Here is a 22,377-nt window from a genome sequence, read left to right as displayed (position 1 = left end):
GGGTCAGCCAGTCAAACCCCTACTCAAATCAGGATCATTCCCAACTAGATCATCCCAACCAAGGTTTTGTCTAGCCAGGTCTTAAAAACCTCCAAAGATGGAGAGTCCACAGCCACTCTACTCTGGGTAACCTGTTCTAGTGTTTTACTACCTTCCTAGTGAAAGAGTTTTTCCTAATATCTAACATAAACTTCCCCTACTTCAGCTTGAGATCATTGCTCCTTGTTCTGGTAGACTCAAAAGTGTATGTTTACATACAGTGCCATACAGAGGTATCTGTGCTAGCTTTGGTGCAGAAGGCAGTATAACCATGTTAGCGTGGCACTCTGCCCTACATATTAACTCAGGCGGAGTGCTGCACTAATGCAGCTGCACGGATACCTGAACTAGCTTGTGCGTTGTGCCATATAGACATAGCCAGGTATCTCAGAGACTTTGGATAAAAAAACATGTTTAAGTGTTGTATTCAGTCTTTCATATTTTTTGGAGTCATAAATACATGTAGTGATTGTTATTTCTCAAAGTGAGCTACCATAGTTCCAGGATTCATATTTGGTGAACCCTTCATTTCTGCACTTTCTAGTTCCCCATCTGCTGGGCAGGTGAAATAACACTTCTTCACTGTGCTTTTTTCTGCCAGATTGCAAGGGATGGGATTTTCTGGTATTTTACGTTTAATCATCTTGGCAACTGAAATGTGTGCAAAATTGCGTCTGGCCCCCTGGGGTACCACCCTTTCTAGGGTGCTGCTTAATATTAGCGCTGTTACGATTGCAGACATGATTCACAAGATAAACCCAGAGATTTCAAATAGGAATTCATAATGTTAAAAAGATTCCGGCCCATTTTGGTCTTTCTCAGTTCTTTGCAAGAAACAAATTGCTCTATTATTTTTCTGTAGTAAAAAAAATGAGTAGAAACTAAGAGTTGACATATTCCAAGTGTGCCTTGAATTTCTGAGATGTGCCTTGAGTCTGGAGAGATTGAGAGTCAGTATTCTTTATCCTGCATCAGATTTTTTTTAAATGATTTTGCCCCTCACGTGCTTAATTATTTGGATCTCCTTCCTAGTAAATAGTTCTAGAATTTGCTTCTGGTGTCATTCAGAATTAAATTGATTTGATTTTTTTATTTTTTTTTTTTAATTCAGTACTGGCCCAGGCTCTCAATAGGAGTAAAAACAGACAAGACTGATTTTAATGTGGTTCATTTTGGGAAGATTCTGAGAAGTAACAAAGGCATTGGAGCTCTCTAGAAATTGGAAGAAAGCCCTCTATTTAATTTTACATTCTCTTCATCTTTAAAAGTTATCTTTGCAACCACAGGAGGCATAAATTATTTTTTAAGACAGCAGCCATCTAGGAGAACTTCCTATTTGCTGTTGTTGAGGAGTTTTCAGCCTCTGGAGATACAGTGATGAGGCTTCTGATTTGACTTGGCATCAGTATTTACCAAATTATTTTTAACACTTGGCTTCATTAAAGCTTATAGAAATAACCTATTTTTAAAAGACAAATATTATCAAAGTTAAACGTAGTTTTGAAAACGCTGTTGTAAATGAAAATAAACAAGCATAACTGGCCTTGAAAAATCACAAATAGCATGCTGAATATTTTCTAGTGATGTTTTGAAAACTAATTTATTTGGAGAGGAAAACAAATTTTGTTGCAGAACAACAGAGGAAGTTAAATTACTTCCTCACTTGTTTAGCTAATAAAACGATTGCCATGGAAACTGGAAATATGTTTCCATTTTCAAGGGCATGCTGCAAATGATAACTTGTTAAAATATTTCTGAAATCACATATTGAAACAGTAACTGTGTAAATAATAGGTGTGCATGTATGTATTATAGCAGGGATGAGCAATTACTTGGGCTGGAGGGACTGTGGGCCAGATAAAATCCCTTGGCAGGCCGGACCCAGCCCATGGGCTGCATTTTGCTCAACCTTATATTATAGAATTTATAATATTCAGTGATAACGTTGTTAAAAAAAAATATGGTAAAATGCCCTTTTTACCATACTTGGACTTTAACATTTTAAAACCAGTCTAAGAAACTGAGAGCTTTGCAAATGTATGCAATAATACATTCCTTTGGAGTGTGTTTGTCTCACTGGATAGTTTGAGTTTGTGTCATAATATCAACCTGACACCTGGTGAAATATTATGTTGAGCAGGAACTTGGACGTACATGTGTTCTGCCAAAATGTGAATAGTACAACAAAAATGACTTATAGTACCTTACCCACTTAAATGGTGCATTAATATAATTTGGCAGCTACTGCTTTGTACAGTTTTAGATGTCCTTGCAGGTGATTTCATTGGAACCTAAACCTTTCATCCACTCCATCTTCCACTTAAAAATATGGGAGCATATCTGTTTGAACTGTAATAAGTAATAGTATATTACTGTTTACTGCAAATAAGTAATCCAAAAAATCATATGAGCCACACAGGATAGATCAGGTTCTGGAGAAAACTGTTTTTTCTGTAGTGTTATAGTCATGGAAAAAATAGATATAAATTATAGGCCAAAATTTATACTGCAGCAGAGTTTTAAATGTTATACTGCTGGCAGCAATTGATTGAGTATAAATTTGAGTATAATACTTGAACAGTAATTTGTGTATAATTTTCTGGCTTCATAAGCAAAAGCTTGTGAAGATTCTTCCATTGTGTGCATTGCTTAACATGGGTTATTCTAAATGTTTTTTCCCCTTGTGGAACAATATACATATCCGATTTCAAACGCTGAACAAATATAAAAATATAATTCTACATTTCCTTCAGGAAACTAAGCCCAGAGAGTTCACTGACCAAAGTAATCTTTTTCTGCAGCTGGCATGTCAAACATATGGGCTACCAGCAGGCCACTGGAAACTTTGTGATGGGGGGAGACATGGCTTTCCGCAGAATCCTGGGCCCTTGGACCCTGGTGGACATGGTGATTGGCAGTCGGTGGGCATGTGAGGGCTGATAGAGCTTGGTTGACCTTTGGCCGCTTTGCCTGTTGCCACACTGCTGCCAGTCCTGTTCCTGCCTGATGTTGGAGCTGCCATTCTATGGCCCATGTCCTGTGCTGGAGCTAGAGCTGTTGTCGTGGCAGTGGGCATGCAGCAGCAACAAGGCATATGGTGACAGCTGGAGCTCCCAGGTCAGAGCTGGAACTGCCACCGCTGTGTACCAAGTTGGAGCCCTGTGGTTGAGATCCAGCCCTGGCACAAGGTGAGTTTGATGCCTCTGTCTTGCAGCTTGTGGTTGATACTGAGTAGAAATAAGAGTGAGTGTCTAGCGAGTAATTTAGTAGAGGTCCTCTATGCAGGTGTATTAACAGCAGTCTGCTACAGTAGTAGGACCATTATATTTTATCTAGTTTCCTCTGTTTGTATGTAACCCCATGAAAAATTTTTTAGTTTAAAGGTAAGTTTGTAATTTAAGGTTACTAAATGCTGATCCAAGGAGCATGTACATTGGTAATAACCAGCTATGGTTAACTATATAATTATGATACCAGTCTTAATGAATATTCCCAAACTGGGTGTTAAGTAATACAGGCATCCTGCATCTTATGCGGGGGTTACGTTCTAAAGGCAGCGCGTAAAGGTGAAAATCACGTATAGTGAAGTTGCATATTACTGTACCAGCGATGACTGCCTCTGCCTCCAAAACCTCCCGCCGCCGCCGCGGAGCCGCGTTTAGAGCTGCGCGGCCGGCAGCAGCGGTGCAGTGCGGGGTGGTGGTGGGGATGGCTGCATGCGGCCGGCCACACAGCTCCAGGCACGGCTCCGTGGCGGCGGCGGGAGGTTTTGGAGGCAGAGGCAGTCACCACTGGCAGTGTGGTGGTGGCCGGGCCTCCAGGTAAGCGGCAGCACTGTGTGCAGACTCAAGCCCCGCCCCCCCCACCCACATATAGTTGAATTAGTGCAAGTTAAATGCGCATAAGATGTGGGATGCCTGTACTTAGACTTAATTCTGACTATTCTGGAATGATATTCTGACCCGTCAAGACCTGACTATTATATCTATTCATAAAAAACAGATCTGTCTCATTAGGAACTACTATGGCTAGCATTGCTTTAATATTAATCATACTTCTGGTGAGCAAACACTACTGTATTTTATAGCCATATACATTTCACAGAAAGACAGGGTATATTTTACAATTTTTCATTTGGTCAAACAACACACAGAAGTCCTTAATCCCCCTTTCTTTAATTGGCATCTATGGTACATTTACCTACTTCAGGAAACAGGAAATTATCACTCTGTTTGTAAGTGATAATTTGTGCCCTATCTACAATAGGTTTGTATTTGTAAGTCCCTCTTTATTTACATAAGTAAATTGCCTAAACCTAGATCACTGTCTCAAGTTAATGTTTAAATCTTATGGGCTAATTAGTAGCTAACTTAAAAAGGAAGACTGAAAAATAAATGTAGGAAAGATTGTACAGACAGAAAATTTCAGAGAGGCCCATGCTACACTTGAGGTTAGTTTAAAACTGTAGTTAACCATAGGAGGTTTCATAGTTTTTTTAGGGACTGGAAGGAACCTTAGAGATCATTGGGTCCAGCTCCCCTGCACTTGGGCAGGCAAGACTGCTGGGGTTAGATGGCCAAGATGAGCATCAAGACACTTTTTGAAGATTGCCAGGGTGGGTGACTGTACCACCTCTGGGGAGAACCTGTTCCAACACCTTAGTACTCGTAAAGAAGTTTTTTCTTATGTCTAATCTGAAGTGGTCTTCAATCAGGTTGTGCTTGTTGCTTCTAGTCATCCTCTGGGGGGGGCCTTGGTGAATAGTTGTTCTCCCAGGCCCTTATGTATTCCCCGATACACTTACAGGCTGCCACCAAGTACCTTCTGAGTCTTCTCTTCTCCAGGCTGAACAGTCCCAAGTCTTTCAACCTCCCCTCATATGACCTGGTCTTTAGGCCTCTAAGCATGCGCATGGCCCTCCTTTGGACTCTCTCAAGCTTCTCCACATCCTTCTTGAAGTGCAGCGCCAAGGGCTGGATGCAATACTCCAGCTGCAGTTTCACCAAGGCCAAGTAGAATGGGAGGATGACAACTTTAGCCTTGGTCAAGATACCTCAATAGATGCATGCTAGTGGTTGATTAGCTCTGCCAACTGCAGCAATGCATTGGTGGCTCATGTTCATTTTGTTGTCTGTCATGACACCCAGGTCTTGTTTACTTGTGGTGCTGGCTAGCATAGCACTGCTGAACTTGTGGATTATTTTTCTCTAGATGGAGCACTTTGTATTTCTCTGTATTAGGCAGACCTCAACCTGATGTTGTTTATCTCGCAAGCCTGTCTAGGTTGGTCCGTAGTGCTACCCTGTCCTGGAATGTGATCACACTCCCCCATAGCTTGGTGGCATTGACTAACTTTGCCAGTTTGCATTAAATACCCAAATCCAAATTGTTGATGAACATGCTGAATAGCACTGGTCCAAGTACTGAGACCTGAGGGATGCCACCTCCTGCCATGATGACTCAGTCCTGTCATTACTCAGGTTATTTCTGTATTTTATTTTTCTGAGTGCATAATGTGCATTGACCTAGCAGTTATTCAAGTTCACTGTTAGCTAGTAGTTTTGTGTGTGTAGTAACTTAAAAAAAAAATTAAAAGTCTTGAATAACATAAATGTTTCATGGAAGGTAATGGAGGGTGAGAATGTGGTGTGAAGTAGGCTTAGAAATGAAAACGTAGCTTTTTGAGAAGCATGAGAGTTATGAGGTTGTCAGGGAAGAGGGGGACAGCTGGTATTGGTGAAGAGAATAGGAGTTGGGAACAGGGCATAAGTAGAGGTGTGCCAATACATCGGTCTTTATTGTATCAACACTGAAAAAGGAAAATTGACATTATTGGGAATCAGCTTTTTTGGCTTATTTCGGCTGATTAATGTCACTGATAAATGCTGCTTGCATGTGCGCAGCTGCAGCATGCATGGGTCCAGGAATGCAGCCCAGTAGTGTGGTGAGCAGAGTTCAGCTGTAAATCTATTGGGAGAGAAGGGGTGGGGGGAAGGAAAGGGGCATGGGGGCGATGCAGATAGTCTCCCATGGTGGGGGAGGGAGTGGGGCTGGGGCAGGGGCAGGTGCTGCCCAGCTGGGACCAGGCATGGGACAGAGCTGCAGCTTGTCAGGGGTGGGAGGTGGCTTCTGCGGCTACATGCACCACTGGGGGAGGCACAAGGGGCACATCCCCCTTGGATCTGCACTTGGGGTGAGGGCGGGCTGTCTGGTGCAGCCTGGGACAGCCCTGGGCTCTTCCCAGCAGAGGAGCTGGGCCAGGGCTGTGCTTGGGAGTGGGCAGCGGTGGCGCTGTGAAGGGGGCTAAGGGGTGGGCTACACCCACCCCAAAATTTGCCATAGTCTCCCACTAGACCTGGCCTCACCTGCAGTGGCAGCCCACCCTTGCCCTGTGCAGATCTGGGGGGGCATGTGCCCCCCATGCCTTCTCTGGGGGTATGCACAGTGGCGAAAGCCACCCTACCCTCTGGACAAGCCGCTCGCGGCTCTGTCCCATACCCTTTGCAGCGCCAGCTGGGCAGTACCTGTCTGTGCCCCAGCCCGACTCCCTTCCTTACTGCGGGGGCCTCGATCTGTGCCTTCCACCCCCCCCACCCCCCCCCAAACAGTCTTACCAGCTGCCAGGCTTGCATATTGGCAGTCAGATAGGTATCGGTCAATATGGCTTATTAATTATCTGCCCAAAAAATCTTTATTGGCGCATCTGTAGGCATAAGGGAAACAGCAGAATGTTACATGGAAGATAAAAAAGGCTTTGAAGGAGTGTAAGCATGACATTCTTTGAAGGTGGTAGGACAGACATGGATGGTGGCAGGAGGATTGTGGTTTGGGTTATCCCATGCCTTCAAGGGAAGTATTTACTTGAAGATATTGATTATAGAAAGAATAGTTTGTACTAGGGTTGTCAAACTTAGTTGGCATATAAAAGTTCTGAGCTGAATACAGCTTTGGGACCAGTGGGAGCAGTATTAACTTCCACAGATGCCTGAGCTGTTGTGTTGGGTCAGGGAGTCACGGGGGATAACATGGCCATTTCTTGTGCCGCTGCCACTGAGAAGAATTCCCAGTAATCCAAGGAATATGGGAGAAGGGCCAGTGATGGTGAATGTTAACTTCCACTGCTCCTTAAGCCACTGGACTTGGTGGTGTTAATGCTGCTACTCACTCCACCCCAAATTTCTGGCCCCTTCATGAGCCCCACAGGCTGGATAACAGCTGCACATGCCATGTATTTGACACAAGTTGATTATGGCATAAACAGGACTATGTTAGTAGAACAAAGACTGGTGTATGTGTGCATTTTTGGAAGCAGGATTCTGTCAGGAAATAGGTAAAAGTGTTGTTTTTTGGCTGCTCAGGGCAACTTGATGTAGGAGAGCAGAATGTGAAGAGGTAGGATTTTTATGTTTTTTCCCTGATTCCTTCTTTTGTCATGTCAGAAAGAGAATGACAAAATAATGAAATTTTGTAATTTTATTATACAAAAGTGTATGGTTGTTGTTGCTGTACTTGGTTTGTAAGCTCTTCTGGGCACCTAATGTGGGGAAACATCTGCTTTTGTTGGGTCTTCCTACCAGTGCTAGAACTATAAAGGTACTATGCCTTTAGGAATTTTATTATATTTTGATACAAGCATCAATTTTTTAAAAATCTCATATTATTTACGGGGGGAGAGGGGAGAGAAAAAAACCCCATGTTAAATCTTACTGTTTTCCTAATTAGAAATTCTAACATCTTACTTTTTTTTTTTTCAGGATTCTGAGCAACAATAAAATAACAGAGTTGAAGAATGATTCCTTTATTGGATTAAGCGTTCTTGAAAGATTGTAAGCCCTACTTTAAAAATAATTTTCATTTACTTGATGTTTTAAAATTTCACATTAATGCATATAAATAGTTATAGCTGAATAATTTATGTATGTAATTGTTCCCAATGAAATTTAAATTAACGTTGTCCATTACTAGAGGAGGAGTTTTACAAAAGCAATTTTATGAGACCATGTTAAAAAAAATTCTGTGGCTGTCAGCCGGCCCAGTGCTTCATAGAAAATGACTAGAAAATTCATGATTGCCTAGTTATAGTGTCATTCTGAGGTAATGTTGGGGCATAGTCTCAGGGAAGCTGTTTAGACTACAATGATGTCACACTGAGTTTGCCTTATTGTTCTTTCCGCTGGCATTCATAGAAAGGACAAAAAGGCAAAAACTGGCAAAGAAGAATGTGCTTGGGAAAAGGTTTGGTACTTAATAGCATAAAGGGGAGGAGGAATTAATTTCTTTTTACAGGGGAGGCAGATGAGAAAGAAGGTCTGCTTGGGAGCTGCTTTTTGCAGCCTGAAATTCTCCTTTTCCCTAAAGGTTCAGTATTATCTTGTGCATGGTAGCTGTTTTACAAAGCTCCTGTGTTTGCAATTGCCTGTACATGTTCTTTTTATGGCAAGAAAATAAGAATGGCCTTCAGCAGTAAAGGGGAAAGGGAGGGACCACTCCTTGTCTGGATAAGAGGAAGCACCTTAGCTCTTTTTTGAATGCACTGACTCCTTTCCCCTTGCGGGCAGTGCCAGTGCATGCATAATGATGATCAATTAGTGAGGTAGCAGGCCAGGGCTGGTAGGGTAGAAGTGAAATATTAGAAGAACAGTGATTTTTTTCCAGGCTAATTGACTGGAAAATAGCTGGTACCATTTTCTTTTCTCCGAGGAAGAATTTTGTAGGATTGTTGGCTTTAGGTAAATTTAGAAATACCTTGTGCAGCCTTCATGCAGATTACAAAAATATTACAAAGGGAGCAGAAGGAAGATTGAATGTGTGGTACTTCTGAGACCATGTAGAGGAGCTGACTGTCCTCAACAAGTTTAGAGAAATTGCTGAGTGTGCCTAGACAACAGACGTTGTGGAAAGTGTCGTTTATCAGAAAGAAGAGTTCCTTACGCCTTGAGTTAATAGAGGAGTCTTGTAAACATTTTCCAGCAAGTACTAGCACTGATTTGGCTCCTATGGTGTTAACAATGTTAGGAGCTGTAATGTAAAAGACTTGCTGGTTGCTGACAACATGATAACCATTCTGTCATATAACTGCTCAGAAGGATTCCAAATTATAGTATTTATAGCTCCTGGCCTGTGTATACTAGGATTTCAAATACCAGTGGAATATTTTGAGCTTTTGCAAAATTTCTCTAATTTAAACTAAATTTTAGAAACATACCAGAGAAGGAATTCAATTATCTACAAAGTATTTGGTTGCTCATCTACAAACAACTTTTGGTGTTCGATAGGTGAACTTACTATAGACTAGAAAATCCAAATAGAGAAGCAAACATCTGGAGAAATGAAAGTTAACTTCAAAGATGAAACCTGCCTGATTAATAAGGAAAAACAAGCATCTTGACTAAAAAGAAGCATGGATGAAATCCTAGTTTCACTGAAAGCAATAGCAAAACTCGTACTTAAGGGGGACCAGAATTTTAACCTAAATGTCTCAGCTGCCAGAACATTGGTTCTGATGCCTTTAGCCTGAAAGAGAAGTATAACCCAACAGTCTGGATATTTGATTTAACTTATTAAAAGCACACAGTTACACACAAAATAGAATATGACAGTGTTATAAAAAATACATAAGCAAGAAAAAGTTTAGCAGACAGCAGCTATGGTTATATTTTTTTTATTTGTAATATTGAAGCGATAAATTTTGTTAGCCCAGTAATTGTATTACTGTTAACCTTATTCTTCTCATTGTTTGCCTTTATTTGTTATACTTACTTAGGATCTTTCCTCAGTGTACCCTTTGAACTTTCAGGCGAGTTTGTCTTTCTTTGTGTTTGGTCAGAGGTTGCTGGTGCAAACCCTGACCCTGACTGGGGCCTCTGTGTTACATTATGTTCATTGTAATTGCAATTGTAAATTGGTTGTGGGTAAACAAGCAGTGTGTTTTGATAGCTTATCACTTTCTACAAAGTGATGTGACTAACATCTGTCACATCTATTTCCCATATAATTCCCTCCCCAGGGAAGAACTATATAGACGGTAGAATGTTTTGTTCTGGAAGGAGTTTGTTGGTACTGGTGCTGTTCTTTTTCTTTGAGATTGTGTTTTAGCAGAGGTGAGTGAGAAGTTCATTTTACTCTTGGAATACAAGTTTGTGAGGTAATTTGTTTCTATGAGAGTTTGTACCGCAGTTTTTGGTTGCCTCCCAAGTAAGATCTGCTTCTCTAGCTTTATCTGTATTGTAAAAAATGCCATTATCCCTGAGAAGCAGTGTTATTCACCACATTCCAGTCTTCATTGCAGAGCTTGGGAAGCTTTCTTAGGTACTTTGGGCCCAGGGGATAGGGGTAGACAACATTTTTGCCCAGTGATGGAAAAAAATGCTATGTAAGGTGCTGCTGGCATGCAAAAAAACTCAAAACTGGGTTGGGGACACATGGCAGGATGCACTGTATATTAATATAGTTAATAATTATTATAAATGTTGCTTTTTTACAGTAAAATATTAAACCTGGTGACAGTAAATAAAATTTCATATACTACCCTTGTTGTGTATTCTTTTTTTGCTAAGCACGCTGTGATGAGAGACAGAAAAAAGAGAGAGAGAAAGAGGGAAAGAGAAAAAGGAGAGGAGAGAGAAAAAGGAAAGAGAGAAAGAAAGAAAAAAGAGGAGGCAAGAGAGAAGGAAAGAGGGGAGAGAAGAGAACCACCTGCCATGGTGGTGGGGGCTATAGCTGCTACGGAGACCTCGGAGCATCAACCTAAAAAAAAACAAAAAAATTAACCAATTTCCACTGCATACCTCCTGGCGTGCAGAAGAAAATGTCTTCACATGGCAGTAATTGGCGCACATGCCGGGCCAGGTTGCCTGTCTCTGCTGTGACAGATGGTTATTAACTAAACGTTGCCAAAAACTGTTACCAGTTTTCAAACGGGAAGGAGTCTAGCTCGGGCATGGTGATTGTTTGAAGCTTGCTCCCAAATTCTAGTCTTAAATTCATTAGAATAAAAACAAAAATTAGAGTAGTCTTCCTTCCCATGAAAACAGACAAGTGGACAAATTGATTTATAGGGGTTATGGTTTTCCATAAAAATTGCACACTCGGGATGAATTCTGCTTGGATTTAATTATTCTCTCCTCAAAAAGACTTTGAGGTTAAATTATTTTTATAGTGTCTCTTTTGAAAGGAAAAGAATGTATAATTTCAGTAAGTATTGCTCATACTTTCAGATTTTAAAATAAGTAATTAGGAAGGTATGACAAAGTAATAATAGATAATATACCATACTGTGTTGTGTTGCTATACATCAGTGGTTCTCAAACTCATTAGACTTAAGGCACCCCTTGGAAAATGCCACCTCCTAATTTTCACTCATTTTTTGCCTACAGAAAAATAGCAGAACAATTCTTCTGTAACTGCTATAGATTCTGATATAGATTATACACATGAATAGATAGTTACACTTTATAAAGTTAGTCTTTTCTTTCTAATGAAACTTCCTAACAAATTATAATTTAGTGTAAGCATGAATTATTTCTGTTCAAAGACTCTTTTAATACCTTCTGGGCGTGTCTGTGTATGCCGATTTAAGGTGCTTTAGCCCAATTTAAAGCACATTAAGGACATGCGTCTATATGTGCACACCCTTAATGCTCTTTAAAAATGGTGATTTTAGGCTATTCGCACCTAAATTTGACACCTGCAAAATTTAGGCATGAATAGCTGAAGCGCATTAACACACATGCAGATACGTTAAGGTGCATTAATACTGTGTGCGTTAAGTCCCACATCAGTCTGCACACACTGCGTTAATGTGCTTTAATGTATGCACTTGTAGATGTGAGGCTAAATCATCTGTGTGCGCATTAAGCTAATGTACATTAAATTTAGGCATGCCTAAATGCACATGCAGACATGCCATTTGTTTTATTTTATTGCAAGATGGACAAGTGTTCTTCTACCTTCCTCCAATCTGTGCAGTTAACTTGATACAGAAATTACAATCGTGTCATGAAAAGGAATAATATGTTGAATACGTTTTAAATACTTTATAGCTGCTTTTGCCCCTGTAAGAGTGGCATTAGTTGTAGTTGACCCATAGGCAGCTCTCTGGTTGTGGATTGCCACCATACATTTGTCAGGCTGGAACTGGCCCATGGAGCCTGGGGACTTTAGTGGGAGGGGGATGGCCCATTCTGGGTCTGGATGATGGGGCTCATGCTGCAGCTGGGAGTCAGGTGGTGCTGTGGCAAGGAAAAGCAGTGGTGGGGAGTGGTAGGGTCCTCATACAGGCATTCAGTTTTTTCTGCGAGAGTTGGAGCGGGGGGCAAGAGCAAGCATGTTTCTTCATGTTTGACAGAGTATTCGGAGGTGCATTATAGTTGACCTGGGAGTATGCTTGAGGCAGGGATCAAAAAGGGCGGAGATGAGGTTTATTGTTGAAAGTGATCTCTTAACTCTAAATTTCCTGTTTTAGAGCTTAGCCACAATCCACATGTTGGAAGAGCAGGGAGGCATCAGCAGGCAACCTTAACCTTACAAAGGTTATTTGCCGTTCATGCTTCTCAGAACCAGACACAGAATGTGCATTTCCTTGGAATTTTCCAGCTGTGACCACACATCATTCTGTGTTTGTAATATATAAGTCTTACAGTTATTGTAAACAATTTTGGGGCAAGGTGATTCTTTAGTTGGTGTAGATGCATTTTATTGTACAGCACTGTGTATGTTTACATTGGTTAAGAAATAATTAGGTTTGAGGCTATTTCCCATTCTGTCTTCTGTATCCATATCATTCTGCAGAGAGGAAGAAATACAGGCAGGTAAAATAACTGGACATTTAAAAATACTCTCATACTTTTGTTTTTTGTTTATTTATTTGTAAACCTTTTCACAATGTTTCAGATTAGGGTACCTTGCCTTCATTTACCTGAATTATAAAGGTATTCACCATTATGTTTTAGATGGTCTCCTTATCATGGGGCTTCCAGCATCTTGATCTGTTGTACATATGCAGTTTCATAATGTATTGTTATGCTTGCTGTTTCATTCTTACTGCAGTAAAAGATGGATAAGTATTTCTACCATAAACTGTTCTTTAGAAGCTTGTAACTTGACCACACACTCTTTGTCTTAGTTAAAATAATATAAAAATTCCAAGTTAAATTTAAGGGGTGAAAATCGGTCAACTTATTTTAGTTGAGGCAGGTTCATTCAAGTACATTCTTACTATATATTGCTTAGAAAAGGCTGTGTTTAAAAATAGTCTCTCTCAGGTCAAAACTTAAGTGTGCTCACAAGTCCTTGTGTTTGCACAGGAAAAACTTGTCTCTTGAGTGAAAATACATCTACCATCTCGGGAGATCCACACACCAGAATGGAAGTAGACTACAGGGTGGAATTTCTATCAGTCGGCCTTTACTCAGCAGCTAACAGACATAAGGATGTCCATCTACATGTCTCACCAAACACCAGTATCAAAAAGTGATAACCCTAGATCCTAGTTGCGAATGCTAGATTCATTTAAAGGCAATACTCAGACCTAGAAGGATTTTTGTTTCTTCCTTGCCATTGACACAAGGTCCCTTCCCTATTCAAAATTAAATTACCTGACTTGGGGGCTGATCTGTCATTTACTCAGATCTTGGGACATTCTAATTGCCAGACTAAAATTTGAGTAGAAACAAAGAAACACAAAAAAGACAGAATAGTACAGTAATTAATTCTTTAGTATTTTAGTTAAAATTGAATTACGACTACAGAATTTGAAACAGACTAGGTACCTCCTAAATGTGTGCTTTAATATGGAGTAGACTGATTAGCTCTGCAGTAAAATGTTACAATCTACACATGCCTGGTCAGCCCAGCCAGTGGGAGGCCAGCCCCTCTGCCACTGCCTCCCGGAGCCTGGGAATGATTTTGATTTCCAACCCCTCCCCTCCTTCTCCCTACCCTTCTCAGTGCTCCCAGGGCTGCTGTGCCCCGGTTCAAATTGCTGTGGTCCTGAGGGTGCACTGGGTCCGGGAGCACTTGTCTGCGGTTTGAAGTGCCCCAGAATTTATTGCATCATGTTAATTCCACATGTAGATGCACCCATTGTTCTACTGTGGTAATCTAAACCACATTAAAGTGAGGATGGTAACATCTCCTGCTATGTCTTATCTTTACTTTATTATTATTAATTTTATTGCTCCAGCATATATATTCTTTAATGCATAATCACTAGTTACAGTCACCCACCCATACTTCCAAAAATCACTTAGAAGTGAAGACCAAATAAATGTTTAAAATAATGTTTTATTTAGAAACTACACTTATTTGCAGAGCACATTTCACTTACTTCTAAGTTTACTCTCTCTCTCAATGTTTGGGGAAGCTGAAGAGAAAAGTACAATGGTAATAAGCTGTTCAGGAAGTTGTAAAACATTAAAGGAAACCCTATTATTGTTCCTGGATTGGTTTGGGTAGGAGCCAGCAAGCTCCAACAGTGTATAAAAATATTTTTTTTTCCTTTTAAAAACAAAAGCTTGCTTCTGTCAGTTAATGAGACTGAGTGAGCTCCAAAACTGCTTCAAATATTTAACTCTGCAAGTAGTTTAGGAAAATATTTTAGCTAATTATTAACATAGGGAACAGGAAGATCTCTAAGCCATAAAAATAGCTGTTGTACAAAAATAGTTACTGAGTTTCTTTGGTTTTACCTTTTAATTTAATAGTCCATTCAGTAAAATTTATTACAATAATCTACTTATTTGTAGACCCACACCTATTATGCACTTCCTTCTCTACTTATCCTATCCCTGTTTCTTATTTTCTCTCATATTTGTACCCCCTTGTTGCACCTCCATGCAACTCCCATTCCCTACATTTTAATCTGTTAAAATGATCAGCAATAAATAGTTAAATTAGAAATTAAAGTATTATTGGGCTTTAGACTTAATACCCCAGCACCCCACACCTTCATGTAGGGGCACATGCTGACCTGTTCTTAAGACAGAGGCTCATAGTGGTGTGGGACCCAGGAAGTTCCTAGAGCCCCACACTCTCATGCCTGGACCCATGATGACCCTTACCTTTGCCTGAAGCACAGGTCAGTGCAGATCGAGGCATGGAGGCGCAGGGTGCTGGGAATTCTTTGGGTCCTGTGCTGCCTCTTGCCAAAACCTGCACCAACCCATGCTTTACATGGAGGCACAGATCAGTGGGGGTCCTGGCGTGCATTCACAGGACACTAGAGATTCCCCGGATACCTGCTGACTTGGGGCTTTGTGCACAGCGCAGCTCAGTCTGGGAATTCTCAGCGTCTAAACTGGATCCAATTGACCCATGCTTCATGTGGAGGCAAGGGTGGCAGCAAGGGACAGGGAATACCCAGGCCAAAGGAACACGCTGCCCATTGTCCTGCATTGGGCAATGTGTGTTTCACCCCAAAAAATAGATCATCTGTGGTGGGACACACCCCTCCACAGGTGGTTTCATTTCAGTTGGCAGTGTATGTTTTTACTTTTAGTTCTACCTGATGTCCTATCTGCTGAAAGTACGTGCCCTTCTGCCTGAAAGTATTTTGATTTTACAAGGATAAAGGAGGTTGGAGGGAACTGTGGAAGGTCTAGTCCAACCCCCTGCTCAAAGCAGATCCATCCCCAACTAGATCATCCCAGCCAAGGCTTTGTCTTGAGAACCTCCAAGGATGGAGATTCCACAACCTCTCTAGATAACCTGTTCCAGTGTTTTATTTTATTACCCTCCTAGTGAGAGAGTTTTTCCTAATTTCTAACCTAAACTTGTCCTATATTTTTTTGCATAAGGCCACCAGCATCTGTGATGGTTTCAGCGTTGCCTTAGCTAAATTATGTTTTGTAAAATTTAAGAAACTTTTCACATAAAATATAGGGCAGTGCTTCTCAACTTTTTCAGTCAAAGCATCCCCTCCCTCACTTCCTTGAATGTGGCAGTATCTCTGGTGCTGCCTTTAGTTTAATGTGTTTCAGTGGCTTTGTGTAATATAAGCCCCAACAGATGCTTCTTAGTTGTTTGTGAATACTGGTCCATTCAGGACATAGCTCTAGAAGTACTCTGGTTTATTTTACCCTAATGTTTGTGGATAGGGTAAGAACTGCAAGTATATGATGGAAGATTAAAAGTTAAAATTTTACTATAACAAAAAGGCAGGCGTATTTGGGTATGGGGTTTTCTAAAGCATGTTAACTCTTCATTGAATTTAACATAATCATGCGTTTCTCAATAAAAACTGAAAGATCCCTCATTAATTTGATTCATATTGCTCCTTTTTATGATTGATATTTTTATGTACTGCATGTTTATATACACTGTGTTTGCATAATGATTTATTAGACTTTTTTTCAATATTTTGTATGTAGTAGTTATCTCTTCAGGAAAAAATGTCAGTTACCTAGGGGATACTTTAAATAATGACATTACTTCACCTCAGTTTTTGTAAAATTTTAGATTTTTCACCAGTAGTGTGTATAGTAACTCACATACTGAGGTTACCATATCTATATTTAAGAGAAAAGCAGCAAATTTTTAGGTGTTGCCTTTGTAACATTACATTGTTAATTAACTCGTACTTTATTGTAGAACTATTTCTGGTATTTAGGCCGAACAGTCAGTTACTGTAAGAGCAAATGAGCCAAAGCTTCAGGTACCAGCAACATGACTTTAGCAGTTGATTAAAAATAAAATAGCAAGTTACCAGGATTTTTTATTTAAGTAATGACTGACTATAACTATGACTTGACAGGGCTTCCCTCAAACCACCACCATCAGTTTCTGATACCCCATCAGTTGCTGGTGCTGCTCTTGTTGCAGCCCCACTGGGGAGGAGTTGGGGAAAGCGGGGAACTTTGGAATACGGGGAGTTAGGGAGACATGACAAGACTGCTACCTATATTAAATTTGTCATGGGAAAGATTCCCACAGTAAAGGAGTTGCTGTTCAAAATAAGCATTTTTTTTTTTTTTGTTATGGCCCTGCCATTTTTGTGATGCATCAGACATTTTTATAGTGTGACAAAGTGTAAATGTGTTGGCATGCATTTTTTGTCCTGCTAAAACAGCATATGTAGTGTGATAAATGTAATGTGCATTTAGGGCCTAATTTGGTAGTAATTGCTTTTTAAGTGTGAGAGAGAACTTGTGTTGAATAATAATAGAAAGAGAGTGAACATTATTAAAAGAAAAAGATGATGCTGTTACAGTTTATTTAGCCTGTGTTATGAAAGAGTTTATTAAAGAGCGCCACATGTCCTAAAGGCATGTTGATTTAAAAAAAAATTATTTAAGATCAGGATTAAGAACCAAGTTTGAAGTTTTGCTTTTTGCCAAAAAAGTACACATCTGATAAATTGATTTTGTAATATGTTTCATGAACATTTGAAGTTAAGTGCTTTGATTTTAAGGGGAATTTAACTGTTTCTCTGCAGTGCTTGCAGGCCAAGTACTGAAGTATTGCAGTAGACTGAGAACTACAAAATACATCTGGCTATAAATGAAAGAGAGTTTAGTGTATTTTTATTAAGCAGAGTTCAATAGAAAAAAAAAAAAAGCAAAAGCCATGGAACTAGCTTTTTTGATAAACTGTTTGCACTAAGAGATGTAGGTGTGCCACGGTTGGAGGTTTGATTGCCCTACAGGACACAAGACCTTTCCTGCTTCAGGCAGGGAATTGGACTAGATGACCTCTTGAGGTCCCTTTGAGTCCTTACTTTTCTATGATTTCTACATGTTCAGTTTTTTTGTCATGAAGTCAATGGGACTTAAGCACGTGCTTAAGCTAACCTGTCTGCTTAGGTGCTTTCCTGAACCTGAGAGATGTACAGGGTCTTCATAAAGACCTTGTACACTTTTAAACTTGAATAACTTAAGTTGTAGGTATGATAGAAACAATCTGTAAAAGGTATTTAAAAGCAAATTTATTAAAGTTTTAGGACAACTAGAGTACGCAATGCTAGACTTTGTAAGTAATAATGTATTTATTCTTAAATAAGATGGAGCTCCATGCCACTACACTCTGAATGTACGACAGTTCCTAAATTACGTTTTCCCAGAGAAGTGGATAGGCAGAGGTGGAGCAATTGCTTGGCCACCTTGTTCACCTGACCTGTCACTGTTGGAATTATTTTTATGGGGACATGTTAAAAGTGTAGTTTACTTGTCAAAACCACGTTCTTTGGTGGAACTTAAGGCTAGGATCATCAATGCAATTAGTGCAGTAACTCAAGAGCAACTGGGAAATGTTTTCAAGGAGTTGGAAGATTGGATTGAGGACCATATCATGATGGATGGTGGTTATGTTGAAGTCTAGCATTGTGTACTCTAGTTGTCTTAAAACTTCAACACATTTGCTTGTAAATGCCATTTACAGATTGTTTCTATCATACCTACAACCTAAGTTATTAAAGTTTAAAAGTGCACAAGGACTTTATGAATACTCTGTATAAATGTTTTACTCAAAGAAAGCTTGAATGCGTGCTGTAGTTTCTGTGAGCTGTCTGGCAAGTGTTGAATGTTGTGTTTAACTTAATTAATATTTACAAATTTCTGCCAGTCTTTCTTTGAAAATATTGGTTCTAAGTTAGTTTTCTAGGTTATTTGTAGGGATGTAGAAATAAAGATAGCAAGTTTTCACTGCCAGGTCTATCTGCTAATAGAGGTTTTTACACTTACGTTTTTGTTCACTGCCTCTAACATCTGTTTTTATCAAATAGTATTTAAATGAACATTTAGTTTTTCTCTGTTGTTTCATGTGATTCTCTGGTGGTTGAGATCTGCTGACAAGGGCCTACAGGAAGTAAGCTTAGGAGTTCTTTGCAGACTAGTGTGAAAAGTCCCAAGCTGTAATTAACCTGAATTAATAGACTTTCAGGGCATGTTTTCAAGATTTGTTCTTAGTTTTTTCCATCATGCAGTTTGTGCAGGTGAAGCTTACAGTGCACTGAAAGGGTAACATAGTCCACATACCTCAAGAATTACAGAAATTTAAAAAAAATAAAACTTAAGAGAAAATGTACACATGTCCCTTGTTCTCCATGTCCGCAATAGAAGCAGTGATGGAAATAGGTAGAAGTGCACCAATACATTGGTCTGATATTGGATCAGCTTTGATGCAAAGAAAATTGACTGTATTGGAAATCAGTCTGACATGACTGGTAATTTGGCCAATAAATGCCTGTGCGTGCAGCTGCAGTGCAGCATGCAGGCAGCAGGGAGCACAGCTTGGCAGCTTGGAAAGCTGTGTGTAGCTGGTAACACTGGTGGCGCAAGCGAAGCGGGGGGGAAGGGTTGTGGGGGGGGGCAGATTAACACCCCCTGCAGTGAGGGAGGGAGCGGGACAGGAGCTGGTGCAGGCGCTGCCCAGCCGGGGTGGGGTGGGGCAGAGCTGCTGCTCGTCTGAGGGCATGAGGGGGGCGTGTGCCCCCAGGTCTGCGTGGGGTGAGGCACGCAGGCTGCAGCTGGGGCTGTGCCGAGCTCTTCTTGGTGGGGGTTAGGCTCAGGGTGGGTTGCAGTTGCAGTGTTAGGAGCGGGGCTGTGAGGGAAGGGGGGCTGCAGCCACCCCAAATTGCGCCATAGCCTCCCCATCCCAGCACCGCTGCTGCCTTTCCAGAGCGTAGCCCTGGCTCAAGGCCCTGCCTCCACCCATGTGCCAGGAAGAGCCAGGGCTGCACCAGGCGGGTGGTGACAGTGCAGAGAGAGGGGGGTGGGGGGGCTATGGTGAAATTTGGGTTGGCTGCAAACCTTCCCCTGTAGCCCCACTCCCAATGTTGTTGTCTCCCGCCCTGAGCCTGGACCCCACTGAGAAGGGCTTGGACCAGCTCCAGTCTGCAGCTGCAGCTCGCCTGCCCTGCCCCATAAAGACCTGGATGCACACGTCCCCCCCCTGCCCTCCAGTTGAGCTGCAATTCTGTCCCACACGCCGCTCCACCCAGGCTAGACAGCACTTTCCCCAGCCCCTGCCCCTCTTCCTCTCCTATCCCCTTCCACAACAGATTTACCAGCTGTACACAGCTGTATCGGAAATTGGATCGGTATTGATCGATATGCCTCCTTAAAAATCAGCTATCAGTATCGTCCCCCCAAATCTCTATCAGTGCACTCCTAGAAACAGGGATGTAAATATCAGTTTTAAATAATCTGTTTAACGTCCTTTAATTATATTGGTTAAACGGTCCTGACCCAGGGGTGCAAAGTCCCAGGCCAGCGCCTACCCTGCCTCAATGTAGAGGTGGGGCTACAGCTGCCTGCCTGGAGCAACACAGGGAGCCCAGGGCTGCTCACAGACCTGCTCGCACACAGCTGCTGCTGGGAGCTGCTCCCTGGGGCCACCCCCTGTCTTGCTTTTTAACTTCATAAGCTATAGGTAATAGTTCTCCCTCCTCCTTCCTCCTCCATTCTTCCCTCCTACCTGCCCTGACACTTCCTGTTCCTGAGGCACTGCACCACAGGGAACAGTGTTCAAGGAGTGGGAGGGGTGGGCAAGGCTGGGATCCTGGGGCCTGGTCACAGGCCTGGATCCAGAGGCCTGATCCCTACATGCCTCTGCTCTCTGGGGTTGTGGAGGTGGGGAGGGGTGTGTGGGGGGAGCATGTGCATGTGTGTCTAAGGAAAGGGGGCTGCCATGGGTGAGGGAAGGTGAGGGAGGGTGCTTGCCTGGGTGGTGATGTCCTCGCTGATCTCGTGGTGCTCCGCATGGGGCTGAGCCCAGTGCACTCATGCTGGGGCAGCTTGCATTATGCACTTGCTGGTGTCTGCAGCCCTGCTGGGTGTTACTCTGCTCCCCCTGCCTCCAGTGGCAACTGCTGCCCCTGTTCTTCTCCCTGCCACACTGTGCTGGGTGGGTGAGCAGCTCCTGCCCCAGCATATGGTGCTCTTGCTCCAGCTCCTGGGATGGCAGCTGAGAGCTGAAGCCAGAGTCCTGCATGCTGGGGCAGTGGTTGAAGCTGCCTGCCCTCCCAGAACATCGCAGTGTGGCAGGAGCAGCTTAAGCAGGAGGTTGGCTGCTGCAGGGGGCTGGTCTGTGTCCCCCTGCCTCCAGTGGTGGCTCCTGCCCCTTGCTTCTGCCGCGCTGCACCGCAGCTGTGCTGCACCACACTTCTCCTGGCAGGCATGCGGGGCTCTGGCTTCAGTTCCTGTATGCCTTCTGGTTAAAGGCCCCTGAGAGCTGAAGTTCGAGCCCTCCACACTAGGCCAGGAGCTGCTCAACTGTAGCTGCTCTCCCAGAGCAGCACGGTATGGCAGGAGCAAATTCAGGATCCTCCACTGGAGGCAGGAGGCACAAAGCAGCACCTGGCTGCAGCTGCACTGGAAACAGCCCACTGGAAGCTGCACGCACTGGCCGGGACTGGGCTGTGAGTGCCGATGGGAGCCCAGCACAGGCTGTCCCGGCAAAAGTGAGTGGGGCTTGGTCCTATGTGGAGTGCCACATGGGAGCCGTGGGCCAGATCCAGTTATCTGGCAGGCTGGATCTGGCCCGTGGGCTGTATTTTGCCCATCCTTGGCTTATAGTGTGTTCCTTTTCCCTTGAAAACAATTGATGGCCTATTTAAAGACAGACAGAAGCTGTGTATATGCCTTTTTAATAGAAAAATGCAAAAACCATTAATCCATTTTCAGACTTCTGGAAATCTTATCCAGTACCAGAAGAAGCAGAGTTATTTTCTGTTTCAGAAGAAGTAGAGGTATATTCTCTGTCTTCTGGCAGTTTAGATCCTAGGGTAGCTTACTTGTAATATAAAATATCCAATTATGCAATATCCAATTATGCATATTAAATTTCATTCCCACGGCTATAAATTTTAAATTCTAATTTTTTGCCCTTTTTTTTTTTTTAACAGGGACCTTAAGAACAATCTTATTAGTACTATAGATCCAGGAGCTTTTCTGGGGCTTTCATCTCTTAAAAAACTGTGAGTATCATGTTTTAGATACAATTTTTTTTTCAGGTTCCAGAGTTAGTTGGAAGGTCTGGTAGGTTAAAGACAAAAGCATCATGTGTTTTGCAAGAAGAATCATTCAGGGGCCATAACATTGGTGACTTCATGTTGCTTTTTTGGAGCTGCTTGTTAGACCTAGGTTTGTGCATCTGTTCTGTCAATAGTGTAGCCGTCACTGTCTGTGTTATAGTAGCTTGAGACGTTGGTGGCTTCATATTCATTCCAAGAGCTTTGATGTCATCAAATCATTATCCTTGTTAAATACGTTAAACGTTTCATGGTGACTCTCTTCAGAAGGTTATAGAACGGGTCGGCAAAATATGGCCTGTGGGCTGGATCTGACCTCCCAACAGATTGAATCCAGCCCGTGGGCAGGCACTCACCAAGTGATTGCATCCAGT

At 42.0% G+C, this 22,377-nt stretch overlaps 1 protein-coding gene across 3 annotated transcripts in view; it reads left to right on the top strand.

Annotated features, from left to right (window-relative positions):
* The window catches only part of ADGRA3 (adhesion G protein-coupled receptor A3), a 116,463-nt gene that overhangs the window by 30,751 nt on the left and 63,335 nt on the right, over positions 1–22,377 (top strand). The window contains exons 2-4 of one of the 3 annotated variants that reach the window (XM_059721611.1): positions 2,841–3,227; positions 7,794–7,865; positions 21,878–21,949. In XM_059721611.1, coding sequence (XP_059577594.1) covers positions 3,046–3,227; positions 7,794–7,865; positions 21,878–21,949 — 326 coding nt within the window. In that variant the 5' untranslated portion in view covers positions 2,841–3,045. The remainder of the gene's footprint in view (positions 1–2,840; positions 3,228–7,793; positions 7,866–21,877; positions 21,950–22,377) is intronic. The other 2 variants (XM_006278038.4, XM_019480201.2) reach the window with 2 other exon arrangements.

This window comes from Alligator mississippiensis, chromosome 2 (genome assembly GCF_030867095.1).
Source record: "Alligator mississippiensis isolate rAllMis1 chromosome 2, rAllMis1, whole genome shotgun sequence".
NCBI classification, from domain to species: Eukaryota; Metazoa; Chordata; order Crocodylia; family Alligatoridae; genus Alligator; species Alligator mississippiensis.
This window is presented reverse-complemented; position numbering and strand designations above follow the sequence as displayed.